This window comes from Rhopalosiphum padi, chromosome 4 (assembly GCF_020882245.1).
Source record: "Rhopalosiphum padi isolate XX-2018 chromosome 4, ASM2088224v1, whole genome shotgun sequence".
Lineage (NCBI taxonomy): Eukaryota > Metazoa > Arthropoda > Insecta > Hemiptera > Aphididae > Rhopalosiphum > Rhopalosiphum padi.
In genome coordinates, this window is record NC_083600.1 from 24,768,541 (window position 1) to 24,783,985 (window position 15,445).

Below are 15,445 nucleotides of genomic sequence, written 5' to 3' on the forward strand. Positions count from 1 at the left end.
ACGGTAACGGTAGTGGAAATCAAACGTCCAACATTAACATTCATTACGCGACGGTCCTAGGCAGAATTGATGCAGTGTAGTACGTCATGCATCATTATTTTATATTGTCACTGGCGTACACACTACCTATTGATTTTCTGTTCACGCATTCAATTTTGGCCACAGTGTAACCACATCTTAGAATAATCGTACCGCTGCCGAGGCCGTGGTGCCCGACGGGGATCAGTTTGTTCGGTCGCCGCCTCTCCGTCCTGTTACACGGCATGTCGAGTTGCCAGTGGGGCACGGGGCACTGGGGCGCTGCGAGCGACCAATCGGAAAACTTCATCGCGGTGATGCCGCTCCATTATCTTTCGCATTACGTCGTTATCAAACTCGGAGTTTTTATTTTTTATTATAGTACATCATAATAATACCTATAATATTTTTTTTATAGTATAATATGTTATATTGATGTTTTTTTGTAAAGTTTCGTCAACATTTTCCTGTTTCAACCCAAAATCTCGTCTTAACCGCCATTTTTCACCATCATTTTGTACATCATTTTTATTTGTATAATTAGAACAAGCGATATTAGAATCGTGAACGTCGATCGACGTATGGGGTATGTATTCGATACTTTTTGCTTAAACCTCACCATTTGACGTCTCAATTAATTGATTTCTGTGTTTTAGGCCATCTAATTGTCTAGTTGTGTTTTGTTCTGGACTGTCAACATTGGAAAATAAATTGAATATCTTTTGCACTATTATTGTATGTATTTCATTATTTCATTTTATATTTAAAAAAATGTATTACATGTTTAGTAGTTTTTACTTTAATAGTTCTGTTTATGTGTTATAGATTTTCAGTCAGCCATTGTAGAGCAGTGACGTTTGTTTTGACACACAGTATTAAGTATTAACTAACTCTTATAGATTATATGGTTAAAATGGTTAAATTACTGTTTTTGATTCAATAAATCATATTATATCACTGTATTATATTATTTTGTTCTTTGTTGCTTAATCTATTTGTTTATTTTTTACCTCAATCTTGCGTTATTGTCTAAAGATGTTTGTCAATGACTTGTAAGTTGTAACACACAATATTGTATTCATACTTGAGAGAATATTATGATGTATAATATAATAATTTATAGATGAGTTAGTTGAATAACTACATGTCTACATATTATATACATCATGAATCTTATATAATGTACAATATGTGTAATTTACATTTAATATTTAATACTGACTTTCAACTGTACATTGCTTATATGCAATGTTTTGTGGTTGGATTTATATATTTTATTATATAAATCACACTTAAATTGTTTAATAGATACATTATTAAAGACAAAACATAAAAACATATAAGGTGATTCTTTAATCATGAATTACTATATACTCTATCTTTTTAATCCATATTTTTTTTAAATATTGCTTTTATATAATTACATTTACAGTTAAAATATAACAATATTTTTTTATTGCTTTAATTTTGTTAATTTTTTTCAGTTTTGAATAACATACGTTTTTTATTTCATATTCTGAAAAATACTTAGCTACATAAAAATCTAAATTCAGACAAAGTTAATGAGTTATAACTTATAAATTTTAAAGTTAGAGTGAGCAGAGTAGGAGACTAAAGTACTCAACATCTTGACTTTTGAGAGGCATTGCCGTACCATTTATTATTGTTAGATCTGTTATAGGTATTCATAAGTAAATAAGTTGACTAAGTTCCCTGGAGATGGATTTTGTGGTATTTATGCAATGCTCGCACTGTCACACAATCACAGAAATTATATTTCATTTATTACTTACTAGGTATGTAGATTTAAATTTACATGAAAAATCAATCTGGTTAAAGGGTGAAAACTTTTCAATAGTATCATATTTTTATAATTTTAACTTATTAATTATAAATCTAAATTTTGAGAATTCTAAAAATACAGTAGGTCTAGCATTTAAAAAACCTAGTAGGAAATTTCGGGCAGTTTTTTTTTTGAAAATAGTCATTGGACGCCAGTGCCCAGAATGTTATGATAAAAATAAAGAAATAAACTATATCTGAAACGAGCTACCATAGAATAAAAAAAAAAAATAATGTTAAAAAACAACTATTTGGTTATGACAAAATAAATATTATTTTGTCATATTGTATTTGGTGGTGTTATTACATGACAAAATAATATTTTGTCATGGTATTATTTTTTATTGTACATTTATACGCAACGTTGTTTGCCCCATCTGAAGTCACTGAGATAAATAACATATACTATACGTATATTATGTTATCTATCTCAATGTTTGAAGGGCACATTATATTATTTGATATCTGATAATCAGCGGTCGGTCGGTCGACTCTCTTATCATAAGTAAAATTTTCATCCCGTGCCCGTGACATTTTACGTAGTAAAAACTAAAAAGATCCTGAAGTAGCATGTAAGAACTTACTGTAATACTGTTCACAACTGCTCCATTTAATCAGTTTTCTATCTGTTTTTATATAGAATTGGTTTAACTAACGCCGGTAAAATGGCTGTTTGGAGTTCATTGAAGCTGGGATCGGCGATCACCAAATGTTTGAGTTCAAAGAAAACTGACATGCTAAAATCATCTGGTAAGAATTTAAGTTATTTTGTAAAATATTGTATTATAGGTATTTATTTGATAAAATATTTAATACCATTGTCCAATTTTTCTTCGAAATATTTAAATTTAGCTTTTTTATAGTATTTTTATTGTAATTTATGGTTAGATCTACTTTTACATACAACAATAAGATCACCCGTTATCTTGTGTTTAACTTGTTCTTAATTCTACTCATTTATCTTATAATAATTTTAAAAGTTTTAATCATTTTAGTAACATATTCTAGAATTAAAATATTTGAATAATTATTTTTTATGGAATTTTAGCTCTCGTACCAACTCGTAACATGAGTGGCCATCATCTGATGGGTATAAGGGAAACTCGTTGGCAATGGGCTAAGTTCAAGGATTTACTTCATTATTATGTTTTGGTTGGTGTTATTCCTTTAACATTACTTATCACTGGTGTTAATGTTTTTATTGGACCAGCTAAATTGGCTCCAATTCCTGAAGGCTATAGACCTGCACATTGGGAATACTATCGGGTTAGTAAATAATTTATTCTTATAAATTGTATTACTAATAATACTATTGTTAAATATAGTAGAAAATATAAAATTGTTTAACCCATATTTTAAATATGATTAATGCTTCATATCCCATAAGAAACCTAAAAAATATTTTGTAATTTGTAATTTTATCTATTAATATTTGATAACCATATAGTTTTAATAATGCAGATAGATACTTACTACTACAGTTGCAGCACCACTAAGACAATTTTACTGCCACTACTGCAACATGTTCAGACCCCAATAAAGGCTTATAAAAATTAGATTTATAAATTCTTCCTCATGAAGTTTCTTTTAATTTAGAATTATAGTTTATTCACCTATTTACAATTATTAAATTATTTGAAATAATTATCATTTGATTTTTTATTTTTTGAAATCATCAGAAAATAGTTATTTTAATTTTGCCATAATATCTAATTAAAATCTAATGCTTTAGCATCCAATCACCCGGTGGATGGCACGTTATATTTATCCCAGTCCACAACAGCAGTATGAAAAATATTTACATACATTATATGAAGAAGATGAAAAATTTAAAGTCAGGTAAAAATGTTTTCATGATTTATTGAAATTTATTAAAATACAGATGATTAAAAAATATATACATTACATAAACGGGGTGATTTTCTTATCACTCATTATTTCAAAAATTATGAACAGTTTTAAAAAAGATCCCTTGTCTTGTTGGTAAGCATATTGGGGGGATTTTGGTGTTCAACTCCCCCACTCACCCCACCTATACCATGATGAATAAATAATAAATATATAATATTATTTAATAATTATTGATGTATCTATTTTATACATTTTTTTCAATCTCCCCCCCATTGTGATAACCTGCGCAAGGGGCCTGCTCTTAGTTGATTTAGTTACTGAAAATTATTATGCAGTTTACCATCAACTAATCACATTAATGTACAATTTTCTTATTTTCAAATTTATGAGAAAAAACACTGTCTTTTGTTTAATTTAAATTTAAAAAAATATTATTTCATTTTTTTCTATTTGTATAAAATAATGATGAATGTACAATGTATCATTTTATAAAACTGAATAATTCAATGTTTACAGTTAATATGAAAATATTGTTAAAACTAGTTATTTCCCATTAATTTTATCTCTTTTACTAGATTGCCTATTTTTAATATTATTAGAGAAACATTTCTAATTTCCCTTTTTTATATATTATTATTTATATAATTTTTCAGAATGGTAGCAAACAAAATTAATGAAATGATGAAGGATCGATCAGACTACAAATCATTTTATTATCGACCTATCTCTGCTAACCATCACAGAATTAGTAAAGAAGCTATGGATCGTCAAGAAACTGAAGGACTTAACTAATTATGTATGTTTGAATAATTAAATTAGAAATTGTTAATTTTATAGTAGGTACTAAAAACATTATAAACATACATAATATGTTTTGAAAAATCCAGATAGAATATTATATTTTATATCATATGTTCAAAAATAATAAAAATTGTCTGGCCTGTTTTGGTTCAACAAATGTTGTACATCCTGTAATCAGTTCATATTATTACCTATTACTTATAAGTTTAAATAATGATCATTTTGATGGATGTATTTGTTTATCAAATATGTTTAGTTATTTTATTTTTTTTTGTTTGTGGTCACAAAGACTAATACACTTTAAAGTCATCAATTGTACTTGTTAATTACATGTAGGCATCACAAATTAAAAAATTATTGCTAAATATGCAGTGAAAAATGTATAATGCTTTAAAAATAAAGAAAAATTAAAGAAGCAAGTAGGAAGTATATGTTTAACTCTAAATAAGAGGTGATAAATGTATGAAGGTACTAGATAAAGTAAATAATTATTCTACTATACTATAATTGTCACATCCTATCTATAATATTAATCAAAGTAACTTTAAGTCCAATTCTATTGTGATCTAAACATTCTAAACTATTCATTTAAAGATAAAAATTAATCTCTTATCATTATTATGATAAATTCAGTTTAATTAAATAATTGTTAACCTACCTATATTTACAAATAAATATTTAACAATATTTAAGTACTTAATTTTTTACTAATTTTCTAAATATATCCTTAGAAATCAAAAATATGATCTTAAAACAAATACTGTCAAGATATCTATAGCAAATTTTATTTTTTATTTTTTTTATACTTACTAAGCATATAATAAAATTAACCAGAAAACGATATTTTTATGTTCAACGATCAACGTGATTTCTACGGAAAATTTGGTATAAATGAAATTTAAAATATTAATTTTAATATTTTTTGAAATAATTTGGAAAAACTAATAGAATAATAAATAACAAGTTATTGACAAAATTAATTTTGTTTTTTGTAGTATTTCATATTGAATTAACCATAAAGACCTTACATTTCACTAAATATTTATATTATAATTTTCTTAGTTTTTCATTTATTGAATAAGTGAAACTGAGGAGTATGAAAATTAAAACTTGATTAGTAATTACTATATTATATTTTATTCTTCATAAAGGGGGTTTTTGGTTTTAACTTTCTCTTATCATAATATCCCAATCATTAATTACTTTTTTTTAATTATTATTAAGTATTATTTTATATTTTTCACTTATGTGAATAAACTTCAATCATGGTGCAAAATTTTAGTATTGCATTCTTAATTCTCCTAGATGCTATATTTTATTTTAATCTAAAAATTAGTCATTAGTGCATAAACAACAAAATATTAGTATATTATTATCAACTTTATAAAATGTAATCTTCCTATAGTAATCACACAATCTGTTATTTAAAATTTATCTTAATGGATCAGATAATACAATAAATAGTTAATATATTATACGAGAGAAATTTTTAATTTTTCAAAGAAAATATGTATCTTTAATAAAATAATTAAATAATTTACTATTTATGTATGATCATACATAAATTATTGATATCTAGTATAGTTTGCAGTAGGTACATAATATAACAAAAGTAAGTGGTATGAAAGTATTCTGTAATTTTACTGAAAGTAGAAGAGCTGAATGAAACTATAGTACCCCAATAAAGTTTTTTAGGTAAGATACATACATTTCACTCTTTCGTAAATTTAGGAAGGTTAAGGAAGAACTGACAGAATTCACGTAGAGATAACAGTTACACAACTATTAACAGAATCTTAAATTACTGTTTCTATTGTTCCAATAAAATGGAGCTATAGTTAAAGGATTTGATGATAAATACAATGTACATTTAATAAACCATAATATTTATAGTTTTGCACATAATATATTGAATGTGAACATCATCTTTTAGAATTTATTTTGGAATATTTAACTTAAGTAAAACTCAAAATCTAGTATAACAAAATTTCCAAAATCAGCTTAATGATAAAATGCATATTTTCAGTTAATGTTATATTATACACCTACATTCTTATAATTATAGTATATTAGTACATTTGAAATGTTATCATATTTATTTAATTCATACAACTATTAATAATTCATTTTTTGACATTTAAGTTTTTGTTCAAATTCAAATTTAATACATTAAAATAAATATTTACTAATTATATAATCAATATTTATAGTTTAAACTCACATTATATTAACTTTAAAAATTATTTTCAAATAAAAATTACAAAATAGTACATGAAACAAAATTTACAATTAAATCTAAATATTCAATCTACTAGTGCGCCTTTTAATAATTAATGATGGTGGTTGTTCAATGGTTTCTTTTTTTCTTGTACTTCTTTTTTCTCTAACCTTTATTTCAATATCTTGTTTTGTTGTAGACTTTATGATGTTTTCTTTTCCAATTTTCTTTTTAACAGTTGAATCGTTTTTAATTTTTTCAGTTCCTTTTATCAGAGGTGATTTTATTTTATTTTGTCTAGAATTCGGACTTTCAAGAGTCAATCTTAATTTTCTTACAGCTGGAGTAACAAATCTAGGAACCCCTTGTGATTTTGCATTCACTCGTACTTTAGCAGTCATTGGTGTCTTTAGTTCTTGTACACGTCTTTCTGCCACAGGTGAATGAATAACATTTGAGATTGTATAACTCATGATATTATCAACTTTAAGTGAAATTAATAGTTCATTCACGTACATTGATAACCACTCATCATGGCAAGATTCTTTAGCTTTTTCAAGATAAACCAAAGACTTAGATGGGTCATTAAAAAGAACTAGGTGTTCTGCATAATGATACTTAGCTAAAGTTGTTTGCCTAACTGTTAAGATGTTATATACTTCATTTTTATTAAATTGTGGTATGGATAATTCCAATAATTTAAATGAGCATTTAAAATAATGTTCAGCTAATTTTTGTTGATTGGCTTTAGAACAGTAAACAGCTTTAAGAAGACATGCTTCAATAACAGAATGCATAATTATTGGATCTAAAGGTCCATTGCTATTGACAGCTTTGTCACAATACTCGGTAATATTCATTTGTGTGCGTTTATTGTTCAGCCGTTTTAACGAAGGTGACGCCATTTTATTTGTTCTAGGGATTTGAGAGCACCTATAATCAGACAATGGAGAGGAATATCTATTTGGAGAGTAGTTTATAGTTAATTTTTGCATTTTAAAATCCAACTCTTCTTCTTTAAAATCTAGTAAAGTCATTATATGTTCCAACTGTCCATTAGCATTTTCAAAATTACAACACATTAGTTCATTCCAGCAATTCATTAAAAACACATTTAATGCTCTTTTAGTTAGAACAGACTTTAGGACAATATTCATTTGAACTTTCAAAAAACAACGAGCTTCAACAGGTTTGAAAGTATTTATATAGATTAAATTCAAATATGAACATATGCTTAATATTACAAAATGCATTGCCAAATATTCATAAAAATAATCTAGCCTTTTGATAAGACCATGTGCAAGATTATAAGCATCAATAAAAATAGAAAGACATTCATTTTTTTTGAAATTTCTAGATTCAAAACACAAGCGACTTTTAAGGTAAGAATATTCTGCCATTAATAAAATATTATTGTTCAATTCTCTATCATTGATACCATCTAACAGTATTTGTGCATCATTAAACTTTGATTGGTTTAAAAGAGAAGTTGCTAATGCCAATTTATAATCAATAGCCATTTTAGGCAATTGTTTAGCTAAATTAGATAATTCTAATACATCTACTTCGCTAATTTTCGATAATTCCATAAGTGCTATAAAAGTATGTTTGTGACACTTCTTAGTAGAAGCTAATTTGTATAATAGTTTCCATACCTCCACTTCTTTTGAATCACCGTGCAGTTTGAATATGAAAGCAACTTCTTTAAGACTTCTAAAAAGTAATTCGACATCGTGTTCATCTTTGATTGTATCATTTGTTAAAACAGACCAATTCTTAACAGCCCAATTCAAACAATTAAAGAGTTTAGGTTTTATTTTTAATGGCAATATCCAAGAAATAGGTTCATATTGAATAATATTTTGTTGTTCCATACCACGTTCCAACCTCTCTTCAGTATACGAATCCAATTCTTTGCTGACAAGGTTCTGCAAATGTTTTAATAAGCACAAGTAATTTGCATAATATAAATTACCCAACATTAATGGCATACTCTTTTTCTCCATTGATGTTTCAACTTCTAGTTTACGAATGTAGTCCTCCAATACATCAATAACTCTTTTTAAACCATTTATACTATTTGAATGTAATATTATGTAAGCAGTAGTAATTATGACACGACACTTGAGCTCTCTAGATAGTTTATGACACATTAATTCTTCAAATAGTTCCAGCACAGCAGTAGTATCTTTTTTAATTTTACTTTGATGATTATGAGCTTTTAATTCTAACCACATTATTTCAGTGCAATCAGATTTTGTCAAACTATAATCGGGCCATTTCTTTTTTAGATCAATATCATTTTCAAATTTTTTCAAAATTGTTTCTTTAATAATAATATTATTTCTCTCCTCCTTACATTTAAAATAAACCCATTGTTGGGCAGTTAGTTCAGAACGAGTACGCACACACCAAAATGCAATACACCTTAAAGCTTCATCATTTTTATTTTTATTATACAAACACCGACTCAGGAGGATTGCAACACGAGCAACGAGTTCTGAATCAATTCCACAAGGATCAAGCATTGAGCATAAATTTTCAAGGAAATCTAAGCATAAATGTGTAAACTCACCAGAAGTTGTAGAAATACAAAGATTGTAAGCACTTGTTAACGAAAATTCAATGAAAGCAATTTTGTTTGAGCAGTTTGATTTATTCACTCTATCAAATAGAGAAGTGAACAATTCCATCCACTTTAAAACATCTTCAGAATTTAAAAATTTGTGATTAGTATTAATAATGTGTCGCATCATGATAAACACTATGTTAATTAAACTCATTTCTGATGTAGAATCTTCATTGAGATCACAATTGTTGCTTTTACAGCATATTTGACTAATTGAACTATGTTTGCTTATATAAACTAAACGGTGTAGTAAAACAAGCATTTGTGAAATTGTTTCAGAAGAATTAATAATCAATCCTTCATACCAAAAGTTCTTTAATTTTGTAATTGTAATAATGGCAGCCTTGAACACGTGATATAACATTGTGTTTGGTAATATCATAGTTGGTTCATAACTTTCAACAAATGTTATCATTTTCCTAAGTTCAAAGTTTGAATCAAGTCCATTTTTAATAGAATTGTCAATGAACTTGAATAATGATATCAAAAATGACAATGATTCTTTTTCAATTTTATTTAAACAACAAACATCAATCATTAATTTGATATGCTTGATTAAGTGATGTACATGCATCTGTCTGTGTCGCATCATATTTTGCATTACAGCTACAATGTTTTCAATTAACATAAAGTATAAATTCATCATACATTCTTGATCATTTTTTTTCCTAATACCGCTAGAAGATAACACTGATTCTAAAGTCATATCTAATATAACTACATCCATAGTACAACCTTCGTGCAATATTAATCCATTCATATTCTTGACAAGTGTTAGTAATGAAGACAATGCATACTCAATTTCTTTTCCAGTATGACGTTTCACTAAGTTTAATGCAGTATCCCACATAAGTATAACATTCAACTTTTTCAAATCATCATCAATGGGACATGTCTTATGAATATGATGTGCAAATAACTGAACTAAATATTTCAGTATATCACATGGTGGAGATAAATTATTTAAAAGATAATTACCAAAATGGACAGCTTCAGCCACATGATTATTCATGAGTAAATATTTGACAATAACATATAAACTATTTTGTAATGGTTGTAACTGAGACAAATTGATCGTTTTGAAGCAACGATCAGCAAACTGAATGACATCATTAGTGTTTTTTCCAAACTGCTTAATTTGATCGGTAAAATTAAATTCAGATTGAAGTTTTTGTGCCAAAACACTTAAAATGCCAACTGTACAGTTTTGAAATCCTTTAATGTCTTTGATATTATTGTAATGAATATTAAAGATGTCAAGAGCTTCTTTCAAATTATCTTGGTTTATATTATTCTGTATTAGAAGAAAAATTTTCTTTAATTCACCCATTATCTAAAGAAAAATAAATATTAAACATAAATTAGTACAAAACTTAATATTACTTAAACAATGTTAAATATTCATCTTTTAGCCAAAAAATAATTAAGTATAATTACATCAATTAAAAATATTCATAACTGTTTCAAGAAATACATAGAAATTAAATAAATATAAATCAGATGCAATATGAATTATCTTTTATTATCACTATAACATAGTGCATAATAATTAAATATTTTATAAATAGTAAATTACCTAATAATTAATTGCTAATATTGATGAGATTAAACTTATTGAAAACAAATGTGATAAAAATTTTTTTTCTTCACAAATTACTAAGGAAATAAACACTAGTTAAAGTAAAACAATGCATTTTAAAAGATAAATGCTTACATATTACTTATGAAAAAATAAAATTAAAAACTTACAACATAACTTTAGTAACAAACTGTCAACCAAATTGTGACTATTGTGTACCGAGCACCAACTACTGATCAGCAACAGCCATGATATTATTCATATTCGACATTCGGCGTTTTTATTATAATTATCAGTTTAGTAATACAGTTGAATTCGGTTTTCGAATAACGGCCATTTATTGCGACTCATTTTAACAATAAACTGATAACAATACCTAGTTTTGATAACAAGTACAAGAATTCGAGTATTGTTCTTTAGCGATGCATAGCGTTTTGGTTGTTGATAAGAATGACCAAGACACTACAATAATCAGTACAATTTTATTATAGTGTTTTAGTAGCCAGAGTAGCCTAGTTGTCTTATGTAGCGCTTTCTAGTTCATAGAAAAAAGATGTGTGAGATGCTGAGATGACTAGATGAGTAATAAGATTCTATGAAAACTGGAAAGTAAACAATATAATTTAAATTTTATAAATTATGAATACATAAATATAGTAAATATTAAGGAGTAAGGACAATATTTTTTATTATAAAACTTAAAGGTGAGAACATATCTGTATTCTCTCGTCGGCTTTTTACGATATTCTAATTTTTAAGTAAATTGTGAGTATGTAAAATATTTGTTTAATAATGCTCATAATTTGCTTAAAAATTAAAATATCGTATAAAGCCAACGAGAAAACAAAGATAATGTTCTTACCTTTAAGTTTGATAATAGGTCATTCACTCTAATATTTAAGCTAATCACCATGACAAAATAAACAAAATAAAATAAAATAATTATTTTGTCATGCTAATCACAAAATTGATCTTATACTGAACGAAAATTTGCACATTATTAATTATTATCATGATTAAAGATATACCTTTAATCATGATTATTATACGTTTGTATGACGAAGACAACACATGTGACTTCATGCGAGTGACCAATTAATAGCATTTAGTAATACCCACAGTTTAAGATGTATCTTAATAACTTTTTTTTGTACAAATACACAATATGTAAAATGCTTAAATTAAAATAATTGGATGTAGTTTGTACTTTTGAGATGTTAACATTTCCAGTATTTATTTTTATAATTGAGAAAAAAATAAATTAAGGAAAATAGAAGTGTTTACGATAATCAGATTTTGACTAAAATCATTTCATTTTGTTATATTTCAAAAATGAATAATAATCAAACTAACATAAAATTTCCTACTAGTTTTGATATCATTTTTCATTTATGATATCATTTTCTATATATATTAATTTTTTGGACTATTTATTTGAATATTTATTTTTGATATATTTTCTGTGAATGTCGATCAAACATGTATGATTCAAATTTTAATTAAAGGTTCCTAAGTGGCCTAGAGTTATATTTGCCAGTTAAAAAATATCGACGTTTTTTAGTCATTGTTTTTTAATAAGCACTTAAATTTAAAATGTTGTAGTTAGAAATTCATAAAAAAAGTAACTGTTTACATCTCAGATTTGAAAATTTAATACAAAGTTAATAATTTCTTGAACAATTTTCAAAAAATCCACTGGAAAATTAAATAAATTTTTTATGAATGAATTTAAAATGTTTCAATAACAAATATTCACAGTATAATCATTATTCCAGCCAATTTTTGTTTTTTTGTTGTACTTAAAAAAGGAATAACTACATAAAATGTATAAAATGTTTATGTTATCGTTTTCTATAGATATATGATATAATTTTAAACTATTTTTGAGCTGTTTATAGACATGCAATTCTTTTAATTTTTTTCTTTAATAATTGTTGATAAAAAAATTGTTCACTGGTCAAAGTTTTTGAAAATATAATACGAGATTTCTCATAAGTATTTTTACTGAAACGATTAAATCTAAAAAGGGTAGGGAAGTGGGTATTATTCTGATGTGTAGTAGAGATGAAGAGTAGGTCAATATAATGGATGTGTTAAATTTGAATACAATTACAGGTATCATTGTATTTGAAAAACGATTCTGAATGGAGATAATTTATTAGTTAATTAGTAGGATAATATATTATATTATTACCTATATTGATTATATTTAAATTGTAATATATCGTTATTTAAAGTGATTTCGTAAAAAAAATTTAATTTTATATACGCTTATAAAATTTTTCTATATTGACGCTGGGATTTTTTTTTAGTTACCTGAAGGAAAACTTATAGATAACCTTGTATTGGGTTTTTTAACCTTAGGTATAAATCATAAAATAATATTAGACAAATTGGATTTAAAAAAATAATTTAAAATTTAAAATAACAATTTTGTACTTCAAAGTTCAAACACAATTTTAACTTCAATATTTTAAAGTTCTATTATTAGATGGTCTCCTTTTAATTTTATTCATGTCATTGTGTTTAATTTTCTTGTCCATGTTATTTAATGGTTATACATATTATATACCTACCAGATTGTAAATATATTTTTTAAAAAAAACTTCAATTTAGAATGTCAACAAGTTGTTTATTAAAAATACCTAATAATAATAATACAAGTAAATGTATTATATTAAATCATCTTCACATCGAATAAATTCACCGATATCGGCTTGATTAAAACAAACTACGGATAGTGGATCTGTGTGTTTACATTCAGTAGTATTTTTTGCTGCGACACCAAAACCCTGAAATAAAATAAAATAGTTGAATTTATTATATTAATGTTAAAAAAAAATAAGCAACAAATGACATGCGAAAGTCATTAGCTAAATTCACATAGAATTTGAACAAAATTCATATTTTTCCAATGGAATTTTATTTTAATATTATTATCATGTAATATGTAATCATGTAACAGTTTGGCTACATGGTAGTATCAATAAATTGTTTTATAAATCTGTATATATAATATAAGAATGGTAGTACTTAGATTATAATTATATTTACCAAAGGAACATCACTCATTGAGAATACAATAACTCCTTGGTATTGAGTAGTACTTTCTGTAATTCGCCCAAGACCAGACTTTAATACATTATGACCATAAAGAAACTGTTGTTCAGCTGCAGGTTTTATCCACATTTTATGCTATAAGTATAATTCAGTATAATAAAAGCAATTCATATACTAATTTTATGAAATTGTATATACAGATTAATATTTTACCTGAGCATATGGAGCCAGATAATCTAAAGATGTTATATGTATTCTAAATTTTCCAGATTTAGTAAATTTACCAAAGCATGTCCCTATACTAATTATGTTATCAGGATTCATCATGGATCCCATATTTAATACTTTTTCAGACACGTAATAAACTCGATCTTTCTTTTCACGAAAACAGTATTTTCCATCTGAACGATCAATTAATAATTTTATATTTGAGCCAATGCTAAATTTAAAACAAAATATATACAAACATATTACATTTATTCTTGAACTCATTCATGTTTAAGAATATCATATTCAAAGTTAATATTCTACTACAGAATTTATTAAATGAAATAGGTAATACAAACTTAGTGTATGCTGCAAATAAATTAACTTACTATTTTGACAATTTTTCAAAAAATACTTTCATTCGGTCATCTGTCAATTGTTTCATTGTAAATTTGTTTTATATATATTTTTAACTTAAAACTAGTAACTTAACTAGTTACTAAACTACAAATAAGATCATAACTAAACAAATACGAATGATGGATAATAGTGAATTATTTAACTTCAAACGTAAATCAATAACAATATTAAATGTGAATTATATTTTTAAAAACTTTTAATTCGTGCTGTGGCCTGTACCGATAATCAACTTAAGTAAAATGTGTACTGTGTAGACTTGTGTAGACTATAAATTATAGTGTAACTGTTATCATAAACTATTGAATTTACCGCGTGTACGTTGCACATGTAATAATATAACCACAGAATATTCTCTGATAAAATATTCTCATAAATCCAAGGATACAACTACGAACTAAGAACAAAATAATATTGTAAATTCGGTAACTGCCATGGATTAAAAAATGATTGATTTTATTATTATTTATTATTTATTTATTTATTGTAAAAGTAAATATTTACTATAATTAAAATAATTCATTATTTCTGTAGAAAACTTTAATATGTCATATAATATATAAAATAAAATACAAAGATAAAATAGCTTGAATTGTTTGATTTTTAATTAATTGATGTTTTATATTATATCTTATTTAAGTGATTTAATCAAAAATAAATATTTCATAGTTCATGTTATTACGCTGCATTTTAAAGAAAAATTTGAGATATAATTGTTATATTATTTTATTATATTACTATGGTTTGAATTCAAAAGTCAAAACAACGAATTAAGATTTATCTTTACTTTGTTTAAGTTGGTACCATTTTATAACCTCTATTT

General features: G+C 25.5%; 3 protein-coding genes and 1 long non-coding RNA gene across 6 annotated transcripts; 2 read left to right on the forward strand and 2 right to left on the reverse strand.

Annotated features, from left to right (window-relative positions):
* The first annotated feature begins 226 nt into the window (after window positions 1–226).
* On the forward strand, window positions 227–983 carry LOC132930381 (uncharacterized). Its single transcript, XR_009662219.1, has 3 exons — window positions 227–604; window positions 675–753; window positions 844–983. It is a non-coding gene; the product is annotated as an uncharacterized LOC132930381 (long non-coding RNA).
* A 1,303-nt stretch (window positions 984–2,286) lies between these two features.
* Window positions 2,287–4,686, forward strand: LOC132930378 (NADH dehydrogenase [ubiquinone] 1 beta subcomplex subunit 5, mitochondrial). 2 transcript variants are annotated; one of them, XM_060996223.1, is made up of 5 exons: window positions 2,287–2,432; window positions 2,501–2,610; window positions 2,909–3,126; window positions 3,593–3,699; window positions 4,365–4,686. In XM_060996223.1, the coding sequence occupies exons 2-5, from the start codon at window positions 2,526–2,528 to the stop codon at window positions 4,501–4,503; spliced, it is 549 nt and encodes a 182-aa protein (XP_060852206.1). In that variant the 5' UTR covers window positions 2,287–2,432; window positions 2,501–2,525; the 3' UTR covers window positions 4,504–4,686. The 2 variants fall into 2 exon arrangements, with proteins under 2 accessions (XP_060852206.1, XP_060852207.1); XM_060996224.1 differs by having other exon boundaries at window positions 2,334–2,432; window positions 2,479–2,610.
* A 1,613-nt stretch (window positions 4,687–6,299) lies between these two features.
* Window positions 6,300–11,317, reverse strand: LOC132930372 (uncharacterized). Of its 2 annotated transcripts, none has more exons than XM_060996212.1 (2): window positions 11,109–11,317; window positions 6,300–10,692 (listed from the first exon to the last, which is right to left on the reverse strand). In XM_060996212.1, the coding sequence occupies exon 2, from the start codon at window positions 10,687–10,689 to the stop codon at window positions 6,808–6,810; it is 3,882 nt and encodes a 1,293-aa protein (XP_060852195.1). In that variant the 5' UTR covers window positions 10,690–10,692; window positions 11,109–11,317; the 3' UTR covers window positions 6,300–6,807. The 2 variants fall into 2 exon arrangements, with proteins under 2 accessions (XP_060852195.1, XP_060852196.1); XM_060996213.1 differs by lacking the exon at window positions 11,109–11,317 and adding an exon at window positions 10,797–10,815.
* Window positions 11,318–13,549: 2,232 nt separating this feature from the next.
* Window positions 13,550–15,011, reverse strand: LOC132930379 (60S ribosome subunit biogenesis protein NIP7 homolog). The gene is made up of 4 exons (XM_060996225.1): window positions 14,595–15,011; window positions 14,212–14,437; window positions 13,993–14,133; window positions 13,550–13,730 (listed from the first exon to the last, which is right to left on the reverse strand). The coding sequence occupies exons 1-4, from the start codon at window positions 14,648–14,650 to the stop codon at window positions 13,611–13,613; spliced, it is 543 nt and encodes a 180-aa protein (XP_060852208.1). The 5' UTR covers window positions 14,651–15,011; the 3' UTR covers window positions 13,550–13,610.
* Between the last annotated feature and the right edge of the window lie 434 nt (window positions 15,012–15,445).